Here is a 24656-nt window from a genome sequence, read left to right on the forward strand (position 1 = left end):
TCATTTGTCAGATGTTAATGGTCTTGTTCATTTGATTACAATACACATTTGTTTTGACAAAGTTGTTTAATCAGACTATGTGTCTGTAGAGGTGCCAGGGTCTTCCTGTCAGCCCAGAAGCTGGATTTGAACCCAAAATCTCAGTCTCTTCACGCTGCTCTTTGGAGAATGTGTGGACTGTGGTCTCTGAACTGAAGGATCAACTGGAGAATGTTTGCAAAAAGAAAACTACAGAGATCCATCATGCAGGTTAGTACAGTAAATAAATACATTGTTAACACAGACCATGCAGAGAGAGTGTGCAGTACAGTCAGCCTCACATTTGTGTGACCAAATCCGATTCAGTTTTCAAAAAGTTTAAAACTCTTTAAAAACCAGTGGAAGAGCTCCACATTCTACAGGCTGCAAAACCCAGATCACATGAATCATGTTTCTTCTAAATTATACAATGAACAAACCTGTATTATGTGTAACAATCATTTGCAGTTTGTGAAAATGCCTGTTATTGTTCCTCATAATGATAATACCCTACTGCTGGTGTCTCCACAGTGAGTGACGTCCATCTCCCACAAGTAAATTCCTTTTACTCACATCCCTGTTTCTCTCTGTCTCCTTCTAGTTACTAAAGACGCCGTCCTACCAGTATTAGTGCCCATGACCAGAGCAGAATTCTTACAATGTGAGTCTGTTCACACACGCTTCTCTCTCCCTGTATGAGGTGGAGTGTGTTTTATTGTGTTTTATTGTGTTTTATTGTGTTTTATTGTGTTTTATTGTGTTTCATTTCCTTCTGCTAGTGTAGTTTCTCTTTCTCTGTCCCGCTGCCTCCTGGTCTTTCACATTTACATGAGCTGTTATGTCAGGAGCCTTTAAATTTGTTTGCAATACAACAGCTGATGTTTAGTATTATTTTGCTCATAATGAGGCATCCATGTTGAGAATATTACACTTTTTTTTGTCTTTTTCAGTGGTTACATAAATAAATTGCTCTAAAATGTATGTTCTGTTCAGTACAAGAAATCATACAACACAATATCCTCACATAAAATCCTTTCTAAAAATTATACCTATGAGCTGCAATGGGCAGAAATCCAAGTCCTGGGTTGTTTCCTACCCAGCACCCATAGCCTCTGGGATGGGCTCCGGACCCCCGTGACCCTGAATAGGACAAGCGCTTACAGAAAATGGATAGATGGATCTTTATTGAAAATTAAAATAGAATTTAGCTGTACATTTCAAAGTATTAAAACATTAAACAGAAGTGGGCACTTTTTTGTTATGTGAGGAGTGAATGAGACCAAACCTTCACCTTCTGATCTTCTCCTCCATCAGATTCCTGTCAGCTCACTCTGGACCCCAACACAGCAAACGAAGAACTTCATCTGTCTGAGGGGAACAGAGTGGTGACATGGAAGAGAGAGACACAGTCATATCCTGGTCACCAGGAGAGGTTTGACTCACGCCTCCAAGTGCTGTGTACAGAGGGTCTGACTGGGTGCTGCTACTGGGAGGTTGAGTGGAGCGGGGGATGGGTTGGAATAGCTGTCACATACAAAGGGATCAGCAGGAAGGGATGGGGTGACAACAGCAGGCTTGGATGCAATGACAAGTCCTGGTGTTTGTACTGCTCAAGCTCCAGTTACTCATTCTGGCACAATAATGTGCAAACTGCAATATCTGCCCCCCCCTCCCCCAGGATAGGAGTGTACCTGGATCAGGGGGCAGGAACTCTGTCCTTCTACAGCGTCTCTGACACAGTGACCCTCCTGCACAGGGTCCAGACCACGTTCACTGAGCCTCTCTATCCTGCATTTTATCTTTGCAGCAGTACAGCCAAATTGTGCTGATTACGTTAACAGTCTGTTAATTGTATCCTATAAAATTAACTAAACAACTAACATTAGAAAACATGACTGCTGGCCAGCACTGGGAACATCCTGGATGGAACAGCCTTGTTTTTGTCACAGGTATATGTAAATAGTAATTTATATTTTTAGCGAGATAAAAATCTGCATAAATTCAGTAATAGCGATGCTTTTGGCATGTGAAGTACCAGTATAAATTATTAACAATGATTACATTAATGCAGATAATCCCTAACTTATGCAGATCATGGATTTTAACCAGTTAGAATTTGGAAAACCAAAAAATAAATCATAACTTTGCAGTAGTTTACACTGTTTCCTTACCCTGACTTTCATTCTCCATATTGCCATTATTTAAATATACTGTAGCCCTGTTGAGACGTCTCCGCATAGCGTGCTCACTAACCTTGTGTGTGTTATTGTAAATAGTTGTATATAATTAGCATGTATTGTGTTATGGTGCTGCAGCGTCTGCTGTAGTGATAAATGTTATGTGTGTATATAGTGAGTGACTGTGCTCACCATGTGTTGTTGGGGTGGTCAGGGTTGCCAGCACTAGTCAGCAGAGTGAGTGGTTGGTGTTTGTACTTGGTGTTTGTTCTCATTGTGACAAACACTGGTGTCGGATGTGGGATGCCAAAGCAGCCCCGCTGGTGCTACTGGAACACACACACTTCTCAAAATTGTTTGGCAAGCCTGCTTCAGCCTGGCAGACCTGAAGGCGGCTGTGAAGTGCTGCTTGGGGGACGATGGCGGCAATAAGACAGTGAGGAACCGCAAGCTCCCCAGCAAGAGGCTAGTTTGCTGATGCTGTGAGGAGAAGGGACACCGGGCGTACCTCTGCCAAGAAGCTCACAACAGAGCCACCGGGAGACCAGCTGAGAGTGGCTCAGTGAGACAGTGGCTCACATCCCTTGATGCACCCTGATCCTGTGTAGTGCACCTTTAAGCCATTCCTGCTAACCAGCCGGGCAACTACTGGAGAAAAAGTGGGATCTTCTGGACCCTCCGACTGCTTACCAGCCAGCCAGCGAGGTCTCACAGTACACTAGCTGTGAGAAGCCACATTGCAGCCCCTGCTGCATGTGCCACCACCAGAGGTAGCAGGCAGAGGCAGTGTTACTCGCTGCCACACCTTGGAGGCCCAGCTGGCCCGGGAGCGCCGCGGGAATGCCAGTACCCACAGAACTTGGAGCAGCTGTGTGAATCCAAAGAACAGGAGTAGCAGGATCCGCACGATAAGTGCGTCAACTGCAGGGCGTGTGACTCCGACCGCCAGAAGCAGCAGGATGAGTAAGCAGAAGTGGCGCAATTCGGATAGAAGGAGACGTGTTGCAGTTTTGAGGCCCAGCCAGCTCAGGAACGCCGTGAGCTGGACAGCCTGCAGGAGCAAGATGAGCAGGACCAGGAGCAGCGCGGCCAGTGCCAATGGGACCTGGATGGACTGTGTGAGGCCACCTGATCGGGGGAGCAGGAGGGTCAGCAGGTTCCCACCAAGCCTAGTAAGACAAAGGGCTGGTGCCTGGGAGGACCTACAATGTCAGCACCTGCCAGCAGTCCAGCATCGGCCAGCCTCCTGGTCTCCTCAGCCTCACCAGCACTCGTGAGCGGATGGTTCCCCTCATCATCGGAGATGGTGCACCAGTGGCTGCCACCAGAACTTTTGGACTTGTTCCAGTGTTGAGGTGGGGGTTGGGTGTGGTGGTTTCTGGGACGATTGACCTTTGGGGAGGGGATGTGTAATGCTGGGAAAATGCCTCCACGTAACATAGCCCATTTCCATTTCCCGGCGTACTTGCAAGCCTTGAGTGTGTTAATTTAAACAGTTGTGTGTTAACATGCTTTGTGTTATTGTGTTGCAGCATCTGCTGTATTGATAAATGTCATGTGTTGTATATAATGTGAGCCTGTGCCCACCCATGTATTGTTGGGGCGGTCAGGACAGTCAGCACGAGCCAGCAGAGGGTGAATGGGTTGATGTTTGGGGTTTGTGCTCCTATTGCAATAAGGCTGCCTCGTCTGCTTCCTGCCACCACGATACAGTACCTTGGCCTGTAAGTTATTACAACATAATATGTAAAACTGTGCCCCATGCTTCCTGCAATAGGCTCCCTGAGCTATACTGTATAAAATGCTTATATAAAGTGGATGGACGTTTATACCCAACACGTTGTTATTAACAACGATTGTTATTAGCAAGGGGCACTTGCAGTGCAGTATGTATGGATCCCCGCACTTAGACTATTGAGAGCCAGTGAGCTTCACTGAACTAATTCATTCCCTTGTCTTAGTTAAAGCACGGGCAAGTTTAACTAATTAATTCCTTGGCTTTAGTTAGATCGTGGTCACATTTTATTCATTTGTTCCTGTGATATATTAAAACGTGGGCACATTTTACCGCATAGGCTGCTTATTGCCTTATGCATCGTGGGTACAAATTAGCATAATTAGTAAAAGCAGATGAGGAGACTTTGTTAAACGTCATGAGCAGACCTCCGTAGTCTTCTGAAAGTGCAGAGCAAGTCCTTAAAGTCAGACACAGTCAAGGAAAGGTGGGGAAGCCTCTTCATCATCCCACAGTCCTCTCATCAGTGCAGACACACTACTGCACTTAACCCAGCGAAGAAGATGTGGCTGTGGAAGAAGTATAATTAATTCATCAACCAAGAATAGGGGAGCTCTTCATGATTTTGGCACCAAGCAAAACGTGGAAAATGGATTACTTCATTTACAGGGACAACCTTGTTGAAATCTGCAGAAACTCTTTAAAGTTTAACATGAACGCATGGTGGTAGCCTACTACGCTTATTTTTGGTCATTCTCACGAACATGAGAATCCTTCAACAATAAAATTAAATGTTATGGCGTAATACAGTATTTGAATTTTGTGCAGAGCAATTGACATTCGCTGAACTTATTAGATACATTAATATTAAGTAAATTATAGCTCTGATTTACTGATCCCTCAACCATTTTTCCAAAATAGACACTACCCTAAGATAACAACAACAACAACAAATTTATTTTTATATAGCGCATTATCACAACATTACATTGTCTCAAAGCGCTTTACAGCATCCCCACCCAAAGCCCCCAGTGAGTAAACCATAGGTGACAGTGGCAAGGAAAAACTCCCTAGAAGGAAGAAACCTTGAGAGGGACCAGACTCAAAGGGGGAGCCCATCCTCCAGGGGCCGGCAGGGATAGTCAAATAGAGAGAATCAATCAAGAATAAGATCAAATAAATTTTCAGGATCTTTCCAGGATTTCTAAATCTTTCAGCTTTACTGCAAGTAACCCACAATAGACGATCAATTAGTATATGGATGTATGTTCAGTTGTTCAATCGTTATATGTGGTGAAATACTTGTGGTGTTACTACAGTACCCAGAATACACTCAGGGATGGGCCAGGAATGTTGGGAAATGAGCAGCAGAGTTGCAGGTGAAATGGATTTTTGTTGGCAGACAACTCTGGTGTATATGTGCTCATGACATTGTATCAGAAGTCATCTTTACCCACCAAAGGACTGGCTACATGAAGAATACGAAAAATTTCAAAATTCAGTGCTCCAGAGCCTTTTGACTTCAGCCAGCCTGCGATGTGGCTGCTGTGGCTTTTTGCGATTCTGTATCGGCACTAAGCTGAACAAGGAAGAGGGTCCCAGTTAATGCCAGTTAACTCCTTATCATATGCAATGGGAATAGAAGTGGGGGCTGTTTTTCGTTCATTCACATTTGCAGAGACAACTGAAGCTAATGACTATGAAGAGGTGATGAAAAAAATTAATGAGCACTTTATACCATGCAGGAACATGATACATGAATGAGCAATTTATACCATGCAGGAACATGATACATGAACGTGCACTTTATATCATGCAGAAACATGATACATGAACGAGCAGGTTTCCACCAAAGTGTACAGAAGACAATGAATCAGTGGATGTGTTCATCAGGAGCTTGTATGAATTAACAGAGCATTGTGACTCTGCTGGGCTGAAAGAAGAGCAGGTAAGAGACAGAGTAGTGACTGGAATTGCCGACCAGGAAATCGCACTAAGGCTCCAAATGGGAAGTGACTCAACCTTAGACAAAGCCGTGCAGATGGCAGGACAGCCCAAGTTGATAAAGACACAGAATCCCAGCATGATAATGACAGACATCAGGGCAGTGCAGCAGCAGCCCAGAGGGGACAAGCAGCACAGTGGGGGGGGGGGGAGGTAAGGCTGAATGAAAAAGGCCAGTGGAAACACAGACAGGCCCACAGACACCCGGTTCACAGTGTGGTAGATCACAGGCCCCACGTCTGTGTCCCGCTTACAACAAGCAATGTCAGAAATGCAACAAAACAGGGCATTTCGCTGTTGCCTGTAAGAGTCCAGCAGTGAGAGCTGCGGCTGTGCAGGACATGTTAGTCAATGAGGCTGAACCATTTTTCCTTGGCTGTGTAATGGGGCCCGATTCAGAGTCCATTTGGCAGGTGAATCTCGCTGTATGTGGGAAGACGATAACTTTTATAATAGACACTAGGGCAGACATAACCATTACCAGTCTACCACAGCACCCTGTACTTGTGAAAATGAGCAAACCAGTCCTGCCCTACAGCAAACTCCATACTATTTGAGGCTATTTTACGACATGTATTTTGGGAAACACAATAAGTTAAATAAAACGATTCCAGAACACTCTGCGTGGTTGCAGCTCCGGTGACCCGCTACTACATAGAAGACCTGCTCATCCGTGAATCATCAGAGCAGGAGGAACTCGAAGAGCCCTGGGAGTCCATCATCTGGTGAGGAAATCAGCCTGGTTCCCAGTGGAGTCACATTGGCTCGGGCTGCAGATGATGGGCTCAGAGGACAAGGTCACTATGTCTCTGAATATTGAGTTCTGAGGGACAATTCAGCCTGCTGCTTAAGTGCTGCACTCAGCCGCTCAGCCTCCTGTGCCGTGTGAAGCTGCTTGGCCTGTTGCTTCTGTGCCATGTGACCCCGCTCAGCCATTTCTATGCTGCACAAGACCATGCAGGCTGCTGCTTCTTTACTGTGCGAAGTTGCTCCTGCCCCATGTTTTCTCCGTGTTCTACAGAGGCACCATAGAAAGCGCCCTGACCAGCTGCATTTCCGTCTGGTTCGGCAGTGCCAGTGCTGCTGACCAGAAGAGCCTGCAGCGGATTGTTAAAGCAGCTGGTAACGTCTCTCCCCTCACCGCAGGAGATCTTCCACAAGTGCTGCATCAGAAAGGCCTCCCGCATTGTGCTGGACTCCTCCCACCCCTCATATGGACTCTTCATGCTGCTCCCATCTGGCAGACGCTACCGCAGCATCAAAGCCCGATTGACCAGACTGCGAGAGAGCTCCTTCCCACAAGCCGTCAGACTCCTCAACATGCTGAACTCAACTGTGAACCGTGACTTTACACCTCTGCACTTTACACATCACTGTTTTAAAATGCACATGCTTCCATAGAAAGAACTCTGTCCTTTTGGCTTAGAAGGACAAACTTTAAGAGAGGCAGTGACATCTAAAATATCCTGGCAAGTGGAGTACAAACGTGAAGTTAGCTCCTCCATATCAGCACAGTGAATATTCTCTAAACACGGCCCAACAGCATCATTAAACACAGTTACAAATTTGGTAGCAGTAGAAGGCTTCATCTGTGGGAAACACTGGGAGCCGCACAAGACTTAGGGGCAGAACATGGAAGATAAATATCGATCAGAATGGGGGAATGATCAGAGAAATCGGCCTTGTGAACCGTCATATTAAAAACAGACAGACCATATGATAGTACAAGGTCTAAAGTACGGCCATGTTCTTAAGTTGGACCTATTACAGGTCAAAAGATTCAGTAAGATTCAGGAAGTCTTTAACTAGTGACTTAGGCGAGCAGCAAATATGTTTAAAATCACTCACATTCAAAACCTGGTCATATTTTGCCATAAAATAAGTCAGAAAGTTATAAAAATCTTTATTATAATTTGTTGGCCAGTAGATCACAGCAATAAATACCAGATGTAGGTGGTCCAATTCAAACATAATCACCTCAAAACTGTAATATAAAACTGCTGATAACTGTTTACCAATAAAAGTTCTCTTTAAAAAATAATCCGGCATTTCATAGCAGAACAAATATCGTAAACAGCTTGTCCATCACATACCAGTAAGGAGCAAAGATTTCCAGCAAAAATAACAATACAGACAAACAGCAACATGAGCTAATCATGGAAGACGGCCGGCCACACACACTGGCACCACCTTAGGAATGAGACGTCTTATACTCTAAAACTGGAGAAACTTTGCCATTGACTTCATGCTGAAGGAGTTGGTGAGTCAGTGGGTGAATGACAGACACTCGTCTTCATCCACTCACCCAAGGGACTCGTTCACTGTGAACGAATTGGTCGGGAACTTTACACCATAAATGGAAGATTCCTGTATCAATAATTAATGAAGGATTGATGACTTTGTAATGTGGGCATGTGCAGGGTGTGTGTGGGGGGGGCAAATGATAACTGACGATCAGATAAATGGCCCCCATCCTAAGCAGGGAAATTTACCAGTCAGCAGAATTTATCGAGGGGACCTTCCCCCGCCCCCGACCGACAATTTAGTGGTCTGACACCCACACAGAAAAGTCTATGCACATCGCTGAACTGATGAAATGTATTACATTATCACAAAATATGCTTCGTAGATCTTACATAAAAGCTACATCATCAGTTGTAGGCAGTTCCCAGGTTAAGAACGTTTGAATCATGGACAAGTTGCACTTACAAACGGAATGTCATGAAGCCTGTTATATAAAAAATTTGAGTTAAATACAGGGGCGGCATGGTGGTGCAGTGGTTAGCACTGTTGCCTCACACCTCTGCGGCCCGGGTTCAAGTGTCCGCCTGGGTCACATGTGTGCGGAGTTTGCATGTTCTCCCCATGTCGTCGTGGGGTTTCCTCCGGGTACTCCGGTTTCCCCCCATAGTCCAAAAACATGCTGAGGCTAATTGGAGTTGCTAAATTGCCCATAGGTGTACGTGTGTGAGTGACTGGTATGTGAGTGTGTTCTGTGATGGGCTGGCCCCCCATCCTGGGTTGTTCCCTGCCTCATACCCATTGCTTCCGGGATAGGCTCCAGACCCCCCACGACCCAGTAGGATAAGCGGTTTGGAAAATGAATGGATGGAGTTAAATACAATGGTTCATAGTAACAAACAGACACATTACTTTGTGACTCATGAAAGCCACTGACTGCCTACATTATCTACACTATAGATTTGCTCACAGGGAGGATCAAACCACTTTTGCTTTTGAGGCCGGGGAGGGGGACATGGAGGAGGCAGGAAGCAAGCAGATAAGCGGACAATGGAAACAGGCAAATGAGGAGAACTTATCATGTAAGTTATTTATCTCTATAAGAAGAAAAATAATTAAAAATAGAAACCAAAATCACAATAATTTGCAGGTGTGGCGTTACTGAGGGAGGAAGTAGCGAGGGAATACGGAAATGGACAACCCGACTACGCCACTCTGGGAATTGCACCCAGAGAATTAGAATACCGGAGTTCAAAACCCACTCCAATATAGAAGGACACAGATTCGTGATCACCATAGGGGAGACGCGAAGACCATAAACACTCCCTTTATTAGGCTGCTGTTAATTCGCACTCCAAAAATAAAAACACAAAGAAACCAAACAGCAAATTACTAAACCAAAATCACAGCACAAATAATACAAATCAAATCATGTTTAAAACACTCCAATCACACGACAAAAGAGGAAACCCAAACCAGGCAGCTGTTATCGGGAGGGGAATGGGAGGCGTACAGTCAGACAACACTCTAAAGGGTCCCGCAGTACATGACGCACGTACATCCACCCAAGGGGTGGGCTAAAAGAAAGCAACGCGACCACGCAGCGCGGTATCGCCCGACACGGATCCTCACCGCCTAGCACCAAGCCTTCCCAACGATACCCCCCAATTTACATCCAATCAATAAAACACATTAATACTTAAAACTAATTAAAACATGAAACAAAACATAAAACATCCGGGCAAAACAGCAGCAATTGTAGTGACTTAGTATCCCGTTGATGGTCTGGCTCACGTCGGTCCGGGACACTCCACGTCGCGATCCACTGGCAGATTACACGCGGTAAAAGTTGGAAAACCTTAAAAGCGGAAGCAACCGCAAGCTGCTAGATTTACCAAGCCCTTGCAACTGCAGCGTTGGATATAGCCACAACTTCCGGAAAAGGAGATACTGGCGCACGGAGAGTCACGTCACCGCTTACAAATCAGTCCCACACGCAACCACAACCGGGTCCTATATACGCGTGCTGGCTGCAACAATTAAGCAATCAGGTTAATGAAATTACCATGCCCCAACCAGATCGCACCCTCCAGCTCCACCTCATTACACAGGGCTTATGGAAGACCCCCCCCCATCCAGGTACGGCCCTGGTTATTCAGGGCCACCATTCCCCACACTCCAGCACTCCTGGGGGCAACAAAATCTCCAGCATCACCACACTGAGCACTGACACCCCCACAAGACTGTATGCTCAGCCCATTTCTCTTCACCCTGCTGACTCATGACTGCACTGAAAAGTACAGCTCAAACAGCATCATCCGTTCTGCTGATGACATGACAGTAGTGGGTCTCATCAACAAAGGTGAAGAGTCAGCATACAGACTGGAGGTGGAACAGCTGGCAGGACTGAGGCAAGAGCAACAATCTGTCTCTCAACCTGGACAAGTCAAAAGAGATGACTGTCTACCAGGACGCCCAGGTTGTCCACTCCTCATTAACTGTAGAGGGATCCACAGTGGAGAGTCAGGAGCACCAAATGTCTTGGAGTGGACCTGGCAGAAGACCTCACCTGGACTCTTAAGAAATATTACAAAACTACAGCTTCCAACTGTTTAAAACGCCATGAAAAATGATGCCATTCATAGCGGGATCTACAAAACATCACACTGTTAGCACATAAAGCACAGACTGTATCATGGTCAGTACTGTTGTTGCTTTAATTTACAGAAATGCCATATTTATAATGTTCAAATATTTTAATGAATGGGTTTATGTTTAAGTATATGGGATCATTAAAAAAAAAATTATTATTATTATTTTAACCGTGGTGTAGAAATGGGTATCAAGAATCTTGCGATTCTACTGCTATTGGTACCAGTTACTGCATTACTGGTATTGCGACATCCCTATTCAGGTCATACCCTTCTTTCAGAAAACTGCAGCACAACTGTGTTTGTGGATGAAAAACTTAAGAAGAGGAGCTGCTCTGAAGTCCTGAAGGGAGCTGGAGCGCCCTTTCTTTGGAACAGTGTGGAGCCGTCCTCCATTACTGCTTATCCTGTACAGGGGGGTGGGGAGCCTGGAGCCTGTCCCAGGTGGCACAGGACGGGGGACACGATGGATAGGATACTAGTTTATAGCAGAGCACAAACTCACACATACAGACTCAAACTAAGGGCAGCTTAGAGATCACAATTCGCTGACCACATGTACAAGGAGAAAATCATCTTGAGAACATGCCACTTTCACACACAGAGTTAATCCAGGTCAAGTCAAGTAGACTTTACTGTTATACTACCCATGTAGATGTGTAAAGTGGCATGATTAACATTCGCCCAGGACCAAAGTGCAATAATCAAACCACAAGTGACAAGGGGAAGGTTTGCACAGCACTTAATGTGAAGTGTGAAATGGGGCTGGAAACAATGGTTTAAATGGCTTATATACATGCAATCAGTGACGGATTACGGACCGGGCCAGCGGGGCCGCAGCCCAGGGGCCCTTGGGGTGCAGGGGGCCCGTGGGGCCCCTAGCCCAAAACAATTTGCAACGCTTATCAACAATGTATTTTCGTTTGTCTATTTTAGAGGGCCTACATTCTTTGATCCTCTGCCTACAAGGGCCCCTGACCCTATAGGGAGGGCGTTTGGCTGCCAAGACCCCTTGAATTGTGGTGGTTGTGGTGGTGGTGGTGGTGGTGGGGGGGGCGAACATTTTGCCCAGTTGCCCACACAACCCATAATCCGTCTCTGCATGCAATGTGTATCTAATCAATGAATACAGCAGCATAAAGGAGTGAAATAAATATGGTGGATCGAATATATAGATAATAATATGTAAAAGTAACCAGTGGCAGTATGTTTGGGGGACGGGTGGGGGGTGGGAATATACTCAGGAACAGGTAGGGGGTAAGATTGGCAGCAGGGTATTCAGTGTCCTGACACTCTTGGGGATGAAGATGTTGCTGAACCTGGCAGAACAGGCTCAGATGTATCTTCTTCCAGGGGGAAGCAGGACAAGGATTCCATGGGAACGATAGGAGGAGACTTCAATGGTAGATGCTTTGTGGGGCCAATGTTTCTGGAAAATGTTGTTGATGCAGAGGAGAGATGGAGTGATGATTTTTTTTTTTTTTACGCGCTACTGTATGTACCATCCACTGCAGGGACTTGCAGTCTTGGACTTAGACAGTGATGCAGTTGGTCAGATCACTCTCTATCCTGCCCTCCTAGGATACGGTGAGAATGGAGTTGGAAGTCTCTTCTGCTGGGGAAGTGGAGATGCTGTTCTGCCTTTGTGACTAGTGTAGTGGGGTTAACACTTAGGTCTTATTTGTGGCTCATTAGACCGGTCAGACACACAGTACTGTCCAACTGCTATCTGTGGATGTGTTGCTACGGTGTTTTTATGTGCAAAATACAGCGTATTGTGTTATCAACTGATATTGCTAATGTAATGAGGTGGAGCTGGAGGGTGCGATCTGGTTGGGGCACGGTAATTTCATTAACCTGATTGCTTAATTGTTGCAGCCAGCGCGTGTATATAGGACCCGGTTCTGGTTGCGTGTGTGACTGATTTGTAAGCGGTGACGTGACTCTCCGTGCGCCAGTATCTCCTTTTCCGGAAGTTGTGGCTATATCCAACGCTGCAGGTAGGGCATCAGTGGACGGGGTCGTTTGCTTGCTGTATGGGTGGTTGTAATGTGCTTTGGTATCTTCCTTACAGTTGCAAGGGCTTGGTAAATCTAGCAGCTTGCGGTTGCTTCCGCTTTTAAGGTTTTCCAACTTTTACCGCGTGTAATCTGCCAGGTATGTCTCGTCTCCTTTTACCAACGTTTGGGTAGTAGGGGCATACCTAATACTGTGTTTTGTATTTGTAGTGGATCGCGACTTGGAGTGTCCCGGACCGACATGAGCCAGACCATCGACGGGATACTAAGTCACTACAATCCTGCTGTTTTGCCCGGATGTTTTATGTTTTGTTTCATGTTTTAATTGGTTTTAAGTATTAATGTGTTTCATTGATTGGATGTAAATTGGGGGGGGGGGGGCGTCATTGGAAAGGCTTGGTGCTGGGCGGTGAGGATCCGTGTCGGGCGATACCGCGCTGCGTGGTCGCGTTGCTTTCTTTTAGGCCACCCCTTGGGTGGATGTACTTACATCATGTACTGCGGGACCCCTTGGAGTGTTGTCTGAGTGTACGCCTCCCATTCCCCTCCCGATAACAGCTGCCTGGTTTGGGTTTCCTCTTGTCGTGTGATTGGAGTGTTTTAAACATGATTTGATTTGTATTATTTGTGTTGTGATTTTGTTTTAGTAAGTGCAGTCCAGATACACTCCTACTCTGCGGGAGCCTGAGGGCTTTATGGGTATGTCAGTCTGTTTATTATTGTGCCAGACAGAGTAACTGTCAGGAGAGCAGAACAGCATCCATGACTTGTCATTGGCTCCAAGCCCACAGTCATCACTCCCTCCTTTCCTCCCGATTCCTTTATAAGTCACTGGTATCCAGGCTCCATCTCTACTCCACTCAGCCTCCCAGTAACAGCGACCAGTCAGACTCTCTCTGCACAGAACTTGGGGCCAGTAATCAAATCTCTCTTGATGATCAGGATATGGCTGCTCTGCCCCCCATGTCACCTTCCTGTCCCCCTCTGACAGAGACAGGTATCTGTTTGCTGTGTTGGGGTCCAGCGTCAGCTGGCAGGAGTCTGTAGGCAAGAGGAAGAGCGATTAATCCCATGACGAAGCCCAGCATCTCCATCGTTATCACTGTCACACCTCACACACTCACTAACACAGAACTCGCTCCAATACACACATTTTATTCCAAATATACTCGTGTAGCCACCCGAGTCTGCGGCGCTCCGGCTGCCCCCTGCGCTGTGAGACACGCCGCGCTGAGAGACTCGCTGGGGACCCAACTGCACTTTAGCCTGAAAGCTATTATTCTGTACGATACATAAAATATAAAAACGAAGCAGGAATTCAAGTATGTAAAATACCTCAGGAAATGTCGGACGCCGCGCGACGTGGCGGGAAGATGCGCCAAAATGCTGTGCGTGCTAAATTAATAGCCTTAATTACAGGTACATAAAATTATAAACAGCATCAATAAAACATGTTAAACATGAAATTGTACCACAAAGTGTGCCACTAGAAGTTAATTTGTCTTAACTTCAAAATAAGAACTTCCTTCAAACTCCTTCGGACACATACCCCCCTCCAGCAGCGTGTAGCGCCGACTAGTGATGTGTCGGTCGCGAACGAGCCGCTCAAAAGATCCGGATCCGGACCGAGAGACATTTTTATAGAGCAAAACGTCTCTGCGGTTCAGCGCTCCCTGCGGCTCCGACCTTGACTGAAGTTTGTGTTAATGACGTGAGCCGCGCGACTGATCACGTGATGAGTCAGACCGGGGGGGGGGGGGGCGGCGGCGATGCACGTGCTGACGGTGTACAGGTACAGAGCACGAGGGAGGGAGAGGAGGAGAGAAAGAGGGAGTGTGGTGCGTGAATAATACGGAAGATGAGTGACATTTGGACACGAAGCGGCATTTGGATGCATTTTAATAGCTATGATAACTCAAAGGCAGATGCACAGTTTGCAAGATGAAGCTGTCATTTCGAGCAGGATCCACAAACAACCTTCCCAGACACTTAGGAACTGCGCATCCAACAGTTCGGATGGAAGGAAAAAGACAGGCTAGCGTGCCTGCTACTGCCAGAAGCCGGATCAGCCCGTCTAAGCTGAGGCACTTAGCCTTTCTGCGCCAAAGAAAATGTTAAAATGTTACACTGTTAGAAAGGTGGTAGATAGTTGTTATAGGGGATAGAACCTAAAACTGTTGGATGCTGGTGTTTTGCACGTTGTAATTTATTTATTACTTTTTAATTGTGATTTGGCATTTATGTTATTTGACTGTAATTAATAGATCAAGGACAAAAACAGATTTTCCACTTATATAATGTTCAATATCTTTTTATACCAACCATAATGTAAAATTATGGTATTGAGGAAATTATAATGTTTAGTACACATATCAACCATGGATCAAAACAGCACTGAATCTGGCTGAAGCAGAAGTAATAAAATGACTTTGGGACTTTGGGCTTTGGGAGCCGGAAGAGCCGACTCTTCTTGGTGAGCTGAGTCAAATGATCCGACTCACTAAAAAGAGCCGAAATTCCCATCACTAGTGCAGACTGAGGAGACGTTCAGTGTCACAGCCAGTCTGGGGAGATTACGGGTGCTGTCTTAGGACAATACTAACAAATCTCAAAACAGTACTACTACAGAAGTTCCCAGACTCCCATTGTTATTTAAGAAAGTCGTCATCGTTAAACCCAAAAATTGAAAAACAAAATAGGCAGACACACATCACAATAATTTTGTGTGAATACTTTCATAAAGTAGTACTGACAGTGTTAAGAATAAAAACATGCAAACAAACTTACATTTCTGGATCCCTGGTCTGGTCCTGCACTCTCCACTGTGGTCCACACTATAGCAGATGCAGAATGACATAGTACTGCTGCATCCATTTATTTGATTGTTGCATTTTCTCCACATACACGAGTTTATAGCAGGACAGACACACATTCTGTACTCACTTCAGTTTCACCAGTTTACAGCTGGGATCCTCCAGTAGAGCAGAGAGCAGCTTCACTCCTGAGTCTCCTGGGTGATTGTAGCTCAGGTCCAGCTCTCTCAGGTGTGAGGGGTTTGACCTCAGAGCTGAAGCCAGGGAAGAACAGCCTTCTTCTGTGACTCTACAGCCTGACAGCCTGCAGAGAGACAGACAGGATATCTCCAATAAATAAAACACCTCACCACTATGAGTATTACTTTTAAGTAAATATCCATCCATCCATCCATTTTCCAAACCGCTTATCCTATTGGGTCGCGGGGGGTCCGGAGCCTATCCCGGAAGCAATGGGCACGAGGCAGGGAACAACCCAGGATGGGGGGCCAGCCCATCGCAGGGCACACTCACACACCAGTCACTCACACATGCACACCTATGGGCAATTTAGCGACTCCAATTAGCCTCAGCATGTTTTTGGACTGTGGGGGGAAACCGGAGTACCCGGAGGAAACCCCACGACGACATGGGGAGAACATGCAAACTCCACACACATGTGACCCAGGCGGAGACTCGAACCCGGGTCTCAGAGGTGTGAGGCAACAGTGCTAACCACTGCACCACCATGCCGCCCCTTAAGTAAATATGACGACCTCAATAAAGCTTTCAGCAATTACACAATACAGTGTGGAATACACAGTAATATTGACCTCAGTATCTCCAGTGTACAGTGTGAATCCCCCAGTCCAGCAGAGAGCAGCTTCACCCCTGAATCCTGCAGGTCCTTGTCACTCAGGTCCAGCTCTCTCAGGTGTGAGGGGTTTGATCTGAGAGCTGAAGTCAGGGAAGAACAGCCTTCTTCTGTGACTCTACAGCCTGACAGCCTGCAGAGAGACAGACAATATCTCTCCAATAAATAAAAACACCTCACCACTATGAGTATTACTTTTATGTAAAGGTGACAACTTCAATAAAGCTTTCAGCAATTACACATTACAGTGTGGAATACGCAGTGATATTGACCTCAGTATTTCCAGTGTACAGTGTGAATCCCTCAGTCCAGCAGAGAGCAGCTTCACCCCTGAATCCTGCAGGTCATTGTCACTCAGGTCCAGCTCTCTCAGCTGAGAGGAGTTTGATCTGAGAGCTGAAGCCAAAACTTCACAGCATGTCTCTGTGAGTCTACAGCTGTCCAGCCTGGAAAAGGAAACGTGTTAAGATATAAATACATACATACAGGTATATCAAATAAAATACCGAAATAAACATTTTTAGTACAATAACACATGTAGCATATAGCTGAAATATCAGTTATTTTGTTGTTTCCTTGTAATAGTCAGAAACACAAATAGTTTTTACTTGACACTCCCCAGCTGAGATGCACCTGCTGTTTAATGACCTTACAGGGTGAGTTACCCTGAGACTCTGTAATATATGCATAAGTATTTTTATAAAGCTCTGAGCAGCGCTGGGGCTCAGTGATCAGCACTACAGCCGACCCAGGGGTTCCAGGGTTTTGGGTTCAGTTATGCCTCTGATATGTGTAAGTCTACATATTTAGGTGGGATTTCAATGTCAAGAAGAGCTTAAGTTATTTTAATTATATTTTTATATGACTTTTGAATTGCTGACACTTTGATGACTGAAATGCTTCTTTTTTGTTTTGCTGTAACTGAGAACCTGTTAAATTTCCAAAACACTAATCAGACAATTATCAATCCTGTCAGATAGGGATGAAATAGCGATACTTTATTCATCCCCCTGGTAAAATAGTGCTGTCGCCTCTCTGATCTTGCTCTCTCTGACACACACATAGAGGTCAGAGTGCAGGGTTGGCCAGCATCCAGCCCCCTGAAGCTGGGGGGTAAGGGCCTTGCTCAAGGGCCCAAAACCAGCATCACTCTGCCGGCCAGGTATTTAAACCGGTGACCTTCTGACCACAGGCACAGAGTCCAAACCCACTGAACCACACACCACACACAGAATGTTAAAAAATATACATATCCTGTAGTACCCAGAATGAAAAGGAATTTCTGGGTGTCTCTATAAATACACTCTAATTATTCTGATAAGATACAAAAGCAGTATCATGAATAACATCTGTACTTCTTTAGCAACAGACGTATGTAAGATCACTTACAGAGCTGTCCTAGATTTTTTGATCACAGGCAGCAGCCTCTGAAGACCTTCATCTGATCTGATGTATTTCTTCAGATCAAACACATCCAGCTCCTTATCTGACATCAGTAACACAAAGGCCAGAGCTGACCACTGTGCAGGTGAGAGGTCTGCTGCTGAAAGGCTTCCTGAACTCAGGGATCTTTGTACTTCCTCTATTAGAGAATTGTCACCTAGTTCATTCAGACAGTGGAACAGGTTGATGGTCCTTTCTGCAGATAAATTCTCCTGAATTTTCTCCTTGATGTACTGGGCTGTTTCCTTAATGTTATGTGAGCTGGGTCTTGTCTCTTCCAGTAGTTTTTGTAACAGAATCTTACTTGAGTCTGTTGAGAGGCCAAGGAGGAAGCGGAGGTAGAGGTCCAAGTGCCCATTCTTGCTCTTTAATGCCTGATCCACTGCAGTCTTCTGCAGGTCAGCTGATGAGTTTGACAGAAACACATATAAAGCAGCGAGATACTCCTGGATGCTCAGATGCACAAAGCAGTACACCTTCTCCTGGTACAACCCATACTCCTCTTTAAATACTTCTGTACACACTCCAGAGTAAACTGAAGCCTCTGTGACATCAACACCATTCTCTGTCAGATCTTGCTTATAAAATATGAGATTGCCTTTCTCAAGGTTGTCAAAACCCAGTTTACCAAGTTTCAAAAGGAATTCCTTGCTGTATTCCTTAAGCTTGGTTTCATAGTTTTTCATATACTTGTCATTTTTTAAGCTCAGCTGGAAGATCAGGAAGTGTGTGTACATTTCAGTCAGAGTCCTTGGAATTTCTCCCGTGTCAGTCTCACTAAAAAGCCTTTCAAGGACAGTGGCTGAAATCCAGCAGAACACAGGTATGTGGCACATGATGAAGAGGCTCCTTGATGATTTCACATGTGTGATAATCCTGTTAGCCTGGCTCTGATCACTAAATCTCTTCCTGAAATACTCCTCCTTCTGGGCATCACTGAACCCTCGTATCTCTGTCACTTGGTGGACACACTCAGGAGGTATCTGATTGCCTGCTGCTGGCCGGGAGGTTATCCAGAGGAGAGCTGATGGAAGCAGATTCCCCTTAATAAGGTTAGTCAACAGCATATCCAGTGATGCTTTCTTTGTTACATCAAACCAACTCTCATTCTTTTGAAAATCTAGAGGAAGGTGACACTCATCCAGACCATCAAAGATCAACAAAACTTTGTACCTACACAGCTCAGTGGATTCAAGCGATTTCAGGTCTGGGACAAAGTGGTGAAGCAGACCAATCAGACTGTATTCATGCTTAATCAAATTCAGGTCGTGGAAAGGAAGAGCAAATATGAAGTGAACATCCTGGTTTGCTTTTCCTTCTGCCCAGTCAAGAATAACTTTCTGCACAGAGACTGTTTTCCCAATACCTGTGACCCCTTTTGTGAGTACAGTTCTGATAGGTGTCACACGCCCATATAAGGGTTTAAATATATCATTGCACTTCACTGTAGTATCTTCTGTTACCCTTTTCTTGGATGCTGTTTCAATCTGTCTCACTTCATGTTCATCACTGACTCCTCCAGCTCCCCCTTCAGTTATGTAGAGTTCTGTGTAAATCTCTTTGAGAAGTGTTGGCTGTCCTTCCTTAGCTTTCCCTTCAAATACACACTCAAATTTCTTCTTCAGATTACATTTCATTGTGTGCTGACACTGCGACAGAAGATGCCCTGAAATGAAATGAGAGCTTTTCAAAAAACATTTTTTTACTCATTTAAGTCAAATTAAATGAACTTGAATAAATGATGAACTGAAATGTAAACACATTTTTTCATAAACTCTTTCTCTGTGGCAAAGCAAACACACTGAATGAGGTACAGCTCTTACTCTTCTCCAGCATGTCAGCGAGATCATTTTGCTCCATGGTCCTCAGGATGTACAGTGTGATCTTCAGAGCTCCCTCTCTACCACAGGTCTTCTGCATCTGACCATCACTGTCCAGGTCATTGTCCTCCTCCAGCTGAGGCTCAGAGCATTCTGGGTCATTCTGATCCAGGTACCTTTTGAATTTCATCAGCTCATCCTTCAGAAACATTTGAGCTTTTTTCTCCAGTAACTGAAATGAAAAGTTACAGTATAATTATTATCACTCTTGTCACTGTATCTTTTTATAACTTAATTTGTGAATTATGCTGCATTCCATTTCAACTTGTAATTTGGCAATTTTGAGTTTCTAGTGTGAAATTTCACCTGGAACACCCCCCTGAAGTCAGAATTCCAACTCGTGAGGTCGGGGGAATCTACACAACCTCGACCTCCGAAATCAAAATGGCTGTGCCCTTTATCAACAGAAGTTAAAGCTGTAGTTTTATAGCGTTTATTAGCAGTTATGTATTATGGTTGTACACATCACTTTCTGTTGCTATGGTTTTTTTATGTGCAAAACATCATGTACTGTAATGTGTTGTTATCAACTGGTATTGCTAACAATGACTAACAATTAACCTGGCTAGAACTGCGGCCTGTTTCAGAAAGCAGGATTTCTTTCTTAGCCGGATAACTTGTCAGATTTAAGGTAGTCTCGGCTAAATATAACTGAATGTAGATGAAGGCCATTTAAATTGGGGCACATTAAATACAAGAAGGTATCTAGCTAAGCAAGAAATCCTGCTCTTTGAAAAAGGTCCCTGGTTTTGCTAAATGGCTTTCCGACTTGCTGAACTGGAATGAGGGTAACTTGGGTGTGATGTCATTCTCAGCTACGACTTCTGACATCTGAGGTAAATGGAACACAGCATTAGTTGTAAATATTATCTCTTTGATAGGATGAACTACTTATTGTACATCTGTAGAAGATATATGTCAATTTAGATAAAATATAATTCAGTAATAAATGCACACCTTGAAGATGGATGATAAGTCTCTTTTATTCATTCTATTCACTCGGTCTCTGTGAATAAAACACAAATGTCCAACTGTTACATTTTTATTTAAACAGATGTAACTGCCATCCACATTCTGAGCTTATTTCATTAGTTTGGCTTCATGACATCAGCTTGTTTATGACAGTATAAAAGAAGCAGTGACACCTAGTGGCAGCACAAAGACACAGCAGGTAGCAGCCAGGAGAGACGGTTTGGCATGTAGCTCCCAGTCACTCAATGACATTCACTGGCTACTTCTTGTAAACTGTTAGCATGATTTCAAACAGATTTCAACTTAATTACCATAACTATCCAGGAGTGGAATCTGGGAGGGGACAAAACTGGCTCCTGCAATTTAAGGACCCCCAGCTGATCTTGAATTTTTATAATTTTCCTCTGCTAAAAAAACACGTAGATCAAATGTTCACACTGAACCATTTATATAATAATTTTGATTACAATAAAATGTATAATAATATAACAATATACAAATTTTGCATGATACCCCCCCCCAGCAGCACTCCTGTTTACCTTCTGCTTCCCAAAGCAGCTCACTTAACCCCAAACGGATTTATTCTGTCCCTTGTTTCCAGAGTTAAGAGAATTAAGCGTTAACCTTAGTGTAGCAACATGTGCTTGAACTTTGTGCTCATTAGATTGAGCAGAAATGCAGGCTAGAGAACAGAAATGTGAGTTGATCTGTTTATCAGACAGAGCAGGAAAATCACAAAAGACTACAGTGAGTGGGGGCTGCTTGCAGGTGGCCAAACCCATAAGTTACAGGCTGTATAAAGTTCATATGAAATGCTGATTACAAAATATCCCTCTACTCAGTTTCTCTCTCACAAGTGTTGTCCCTGGTCCCAGGTTCATAGCTCTTTAGTTCTGTTTGTTAATTGTTAGTTAATTCCACCTGTGTCCTGTTTCCAGTGTCTGCTCTCATTGGTTGATTTTTTTGAGTCGACACACCTGCCTTTTATTAGTCCCCATGATCTGTGTATTTTAGTTCCTGCCTGAGCTCACTTCCCTGAATTCGTCACATGCTGTTGATCCTGTGCTTTGTTTCTGTGTGTATTGGATTCCTGTGTAGTTATTTTCCCCTTAGTTCTGCTCCCTGGGTTGCCCTGCTCTTTACTACTGTTCCCTTCTGTTTTGTTGTTACAGCCTTTTGACCCCTTGTAGTTCCCTTATTTTCTGCTCTGTGTTGTGTTATAAATAATCCCCTGTCATGTTGGAGCCGCACTGTGGATCGTCATCCTTTCCTCACCTGCACCATCCCCCGATCCCATGATAACTAGCTAATTAGTAACAGGCTCTGTTCCATTAAACATGTTCAAACTGAACCTTCAGTCTGAACAGAGCTAAAGAGCCCATGAGAATCTATTTATTATCAAAGCAGAAACATCCGTCCCAAGAGAAGACAATCTATTGTCCAGTCATGCTTAATCAATATAGAGCAGTAGCTGTTTTCCAGCTGCATGCTGAGGATTGACATTTAAAATGCGCTTTTCAATCTACCTTCTAATTCCTGCTCACAAGAAGTCAGTCTTTACAGTGATCCTCAGACTTTAACCTGACGTGATTTATACAGAAGACAGACAAAACTTCTGTTTAAATTTTCAAAGACAATGGGATTTGCAAAAGTAAAAAAAATTGAAAGTTGAAGTTTTTTTTCTATAAGCTTGTGTGTGCCTGTACGTCTTTTGACTGAAAGTCTGAGTGTTTTAAACAATGTTTAAATGTATATTTACCTTAGATCTGTAGGAAAACGTCCCTCTCTGAATAAGATTGGTCGGTTCATTGACCTGTCACTCTTCATGGAAACACAGCTGGGTACAGGTGAGCCTGCTCTCTCCATCAGGACACTGTGGACAGTGAGAGGAAAAAATCCTTATTACATAAATATAATCCATATGTGGACAGGGTCACATTAAACCTTCAGCTGTTTAACCTCCTCCTCTGTCTTCATGTACTTTATTATGCTGTGAAGTTCTTGATGCAAACATGCTTGTTTACATTTAGCTTTAATGTGAAATAAATTCTCACCTAAAATGAAGATCCCAATATGAAAGGTTTAGTATCATTGTTACAGCCTCCATTACTAGACTTGCCTGTTGTTGCTTCATATTATATAAAATGTAGCCTTAAATGGGATCCCCACAATAAATTTCACCAAGTTACCAATAAAAACTTTTGCCGACCGGCTACTGGACTGCTACTGAATACCGATAACATGTTCTGAATGGGGGGGGGGGATGTGAAAAAAATATAAACTTATTTTAGCACATATTCAGAAAATCACTTTGCACCATAAAGATGTAAAGAATTGAAGAATCAGCGCTAGGTGGCAGCAGAGGACGGCGTCCAGGGAGTACAATTACATGTAAATTCTTTAAGGAAATTAAATTTCATAAATATAATAAATGATGAACATAAATCATCTATCCCACGGAATTGAATCAGTAAAGTCTCGAGGAAGTGAATTAAGTTAAGACAGATTACTCTCTCTTTCGAGAATGCTGGAACGTTTATTTTTTATGACGGTGTGTAAACAAACACACAGGTTCTGTCTTACCTCTCAGGTCTCTTTGTTTTACACTCCACAGGGGGGGTCATTTCAGAAGCAGCTCCCCCCATTTCTGTGCCGATCTAGACCAGATGACTGATGCTGGGGCCTCTATGAACACGAAGCGTAAATAGTAACATACATGCATAATATCTAGTAGCTACTTCATGCAACGGGTGAGGTTGCTATATATAGTTGTGTTTTTATATGTATACATACATACATACATACATACATACATGCACGCACACACACACACACACACACACACACACACACACACACACATGTATGTCTGGGGTCTGAGGACTGGTTTGAGAACCAGTATATAGCATCCGCTGTAATATATACAATACACTCCCAAATATAGCATAATTTATTATAAGTTGTATCTCTTCACTAAAATCTTATGTAATATGTAGTAGCTACTTCATGCAATGGGTGAGGCCGCTATACACACACACACACACACACACACACACACACACACACACACACACACACACACACACACATGTTATTGACTAAAATCTTACCTTGCAATACAGAATCTTATCCGTGTTTCTTGACAAAATGGAGAGTCCAGCATTAAAATACTTTGACTTTCATTTACAAACAGTAAATGCTGCGTATCAAACGCGGAAGCGGTCTAACCAGAAATGGACTTTGACTCGGTGGCCCGGTCTTCTGGCATAACGACATACCTACCAGAATGGCACAGCCTGGGTTAATGCGCATGCGTACAACAGAAATAGGCTGTGTTCCGCATGATTGCATACATTTATCCTACTGTTGATCGAAGGTGAGCAGTTACAGAGCTCACCTGGACCCAGTTTGGAAATGAATTCATAATCTGTTCACACGGTTTACAAATACCTTCCCACGATTTAGCAATCCGTGCGCACAGTTACAGTTAGCTTCCAAGGTTTTCTTGTTAGACCAGCTGTGCCTCTGGAGACTTCCACTTACTGCACGACTGTACATACACATGTGTATGTAATCTCCGTCAAAGTCAAGGTGTGAACATTCCAGGGCTTTACGCTTCCATTAAATTGTAGCACTAATCCCAGTACTGTAAAAACTAGTACAAAGGAAAATCAGTTAGCACAAGTAGGGCACGGATTGCTAAACCGTGGGAACGGATTTGTAAACCGTGAGCACGGATTACGAATTTATTTCTCACCTGGACCAGGCGGCTCCGTAATTGTAATTGCATATTGTTAGTGTTATTGTTGCAGTGCATCTGTTGTATAAATTAAGTTGGAGTGTAGTTCGCT

General features: G+C 44.2%; 5 protein-coding genes across 9 annotated transcripts in view; 2 read left to right on the top strand and 3 right to left on the bottom strand.

The window, feature by feature from the left end:
• LOC125739628 (tripartite motif-containing protein 16-like) overlaps positions 1-4031 on the top strand; it is an 85538-nt gene extending 81507 nt beyond the window's left edge. For both annotated transcript variants that reach the window (XM_049009934.1, XM_049009933.1), the window contains 3 exons: positions 90-249; positions 620-679; positions 1333-4031. In XM_049009934.1, coding sequence (XP_048865891.1) covers positions 90-249; positions 620-679; positions 1333-1847 — 735 coding nt within the window. In that variant the 3' untranslated portion in view covers positions 1848-4031. The remainder of the gene's footprint in view (positions 1-89; positions 250-619; positions 680-1332) is intronic.
• Positions 1-24656, bottom strand: part of LOC125739605 (NACHT, LRR and PYD domains-containing protein 12-like) — a 728681-nt gene that overhangs the window by 356721 nt on the left and 347304 nt on the right. For 2 of the 3 annotated variants that reach the window (XR_007397215.1, XR_007397214.1), the window contains exon 1: positions 23916-24003. Coding sequence is in view for 1 of the 3 variants with exons in the window: in XM_049009881.1 (XP_048865838.1) it covers positions 19127-19319 (193 nt within the window). In the remaining 2 variants the exon portion in view is untranslated. Of the gene's footprint in view, positions 1-19126; positions 19320-23915; positions 24004-24656 lie in introns of those variants that run through there. The other variant, XM_049009881.1, reaches the window with a different exon arrangement.
• Positions 1-24656, top strand: part of LOC125739635 (E3 ubiquitin/ISG15 ligase TRIM25-like) — a 191458-nt gene that overhangs the window by 80945 nt on the left and 85857 nt on the right. The window contains exon 5 of one of the 2 annotated variants that reach the window (XM_049009948.1): positions 1333-1469. The exons of the other annotated variant lie outside the window; for it this stretch is intronic. The gene's annotated coding sequence lies outside the window, so the exon portion shown is untranslated. Of the gene's footprint in view, positions 1-1332; positions 1470-24656 lie in introns of those variants that run through there. 2 annotated transcript variants of the gene reach the window in all.
• The window catches only part of LOC125739651 (stonustoxin subunit beta-like), a 147930-nt gene that overhangs the window by 60787 nt on the left and 62487 nt on the right, over positions 1-24656 (bottom strand). The window lies entirely within an intron of this gene.
• The window catches only part of LOC125739611 (NLR family CARD domain-containing protein 3-like), a 155028-nt gene that overhangs the window by 57933 nt on the left and 72439 nt on the right, over positions 1-24656 (bottom strand). The window contains exon 6 of the mRNA XM_049009902.1: positions 19777-20005. Coding sequence (XP_048865859.1) covers positions 19777-20005 — 229 coding nt within the window. The remainder of the gene's footprint in view (positions 1-19776; positions 20006-24656) is intronic.

Source organism: Brienomyrus brachyistius, chromosome 4 (genome assembly GCF_023856365.1).
Source record: "Brienomyrus brachyistius isolate T26 chromosome 4, BBRACH_0.4, whole genome shotgun sequence".
Lineage (NCBI taxonomy): Eukaryota > Metazoa > Chordata > Actinopteri > Osteoglossiformes > Mormyridae > Brienomyrus > Brienomyrus brachyistius.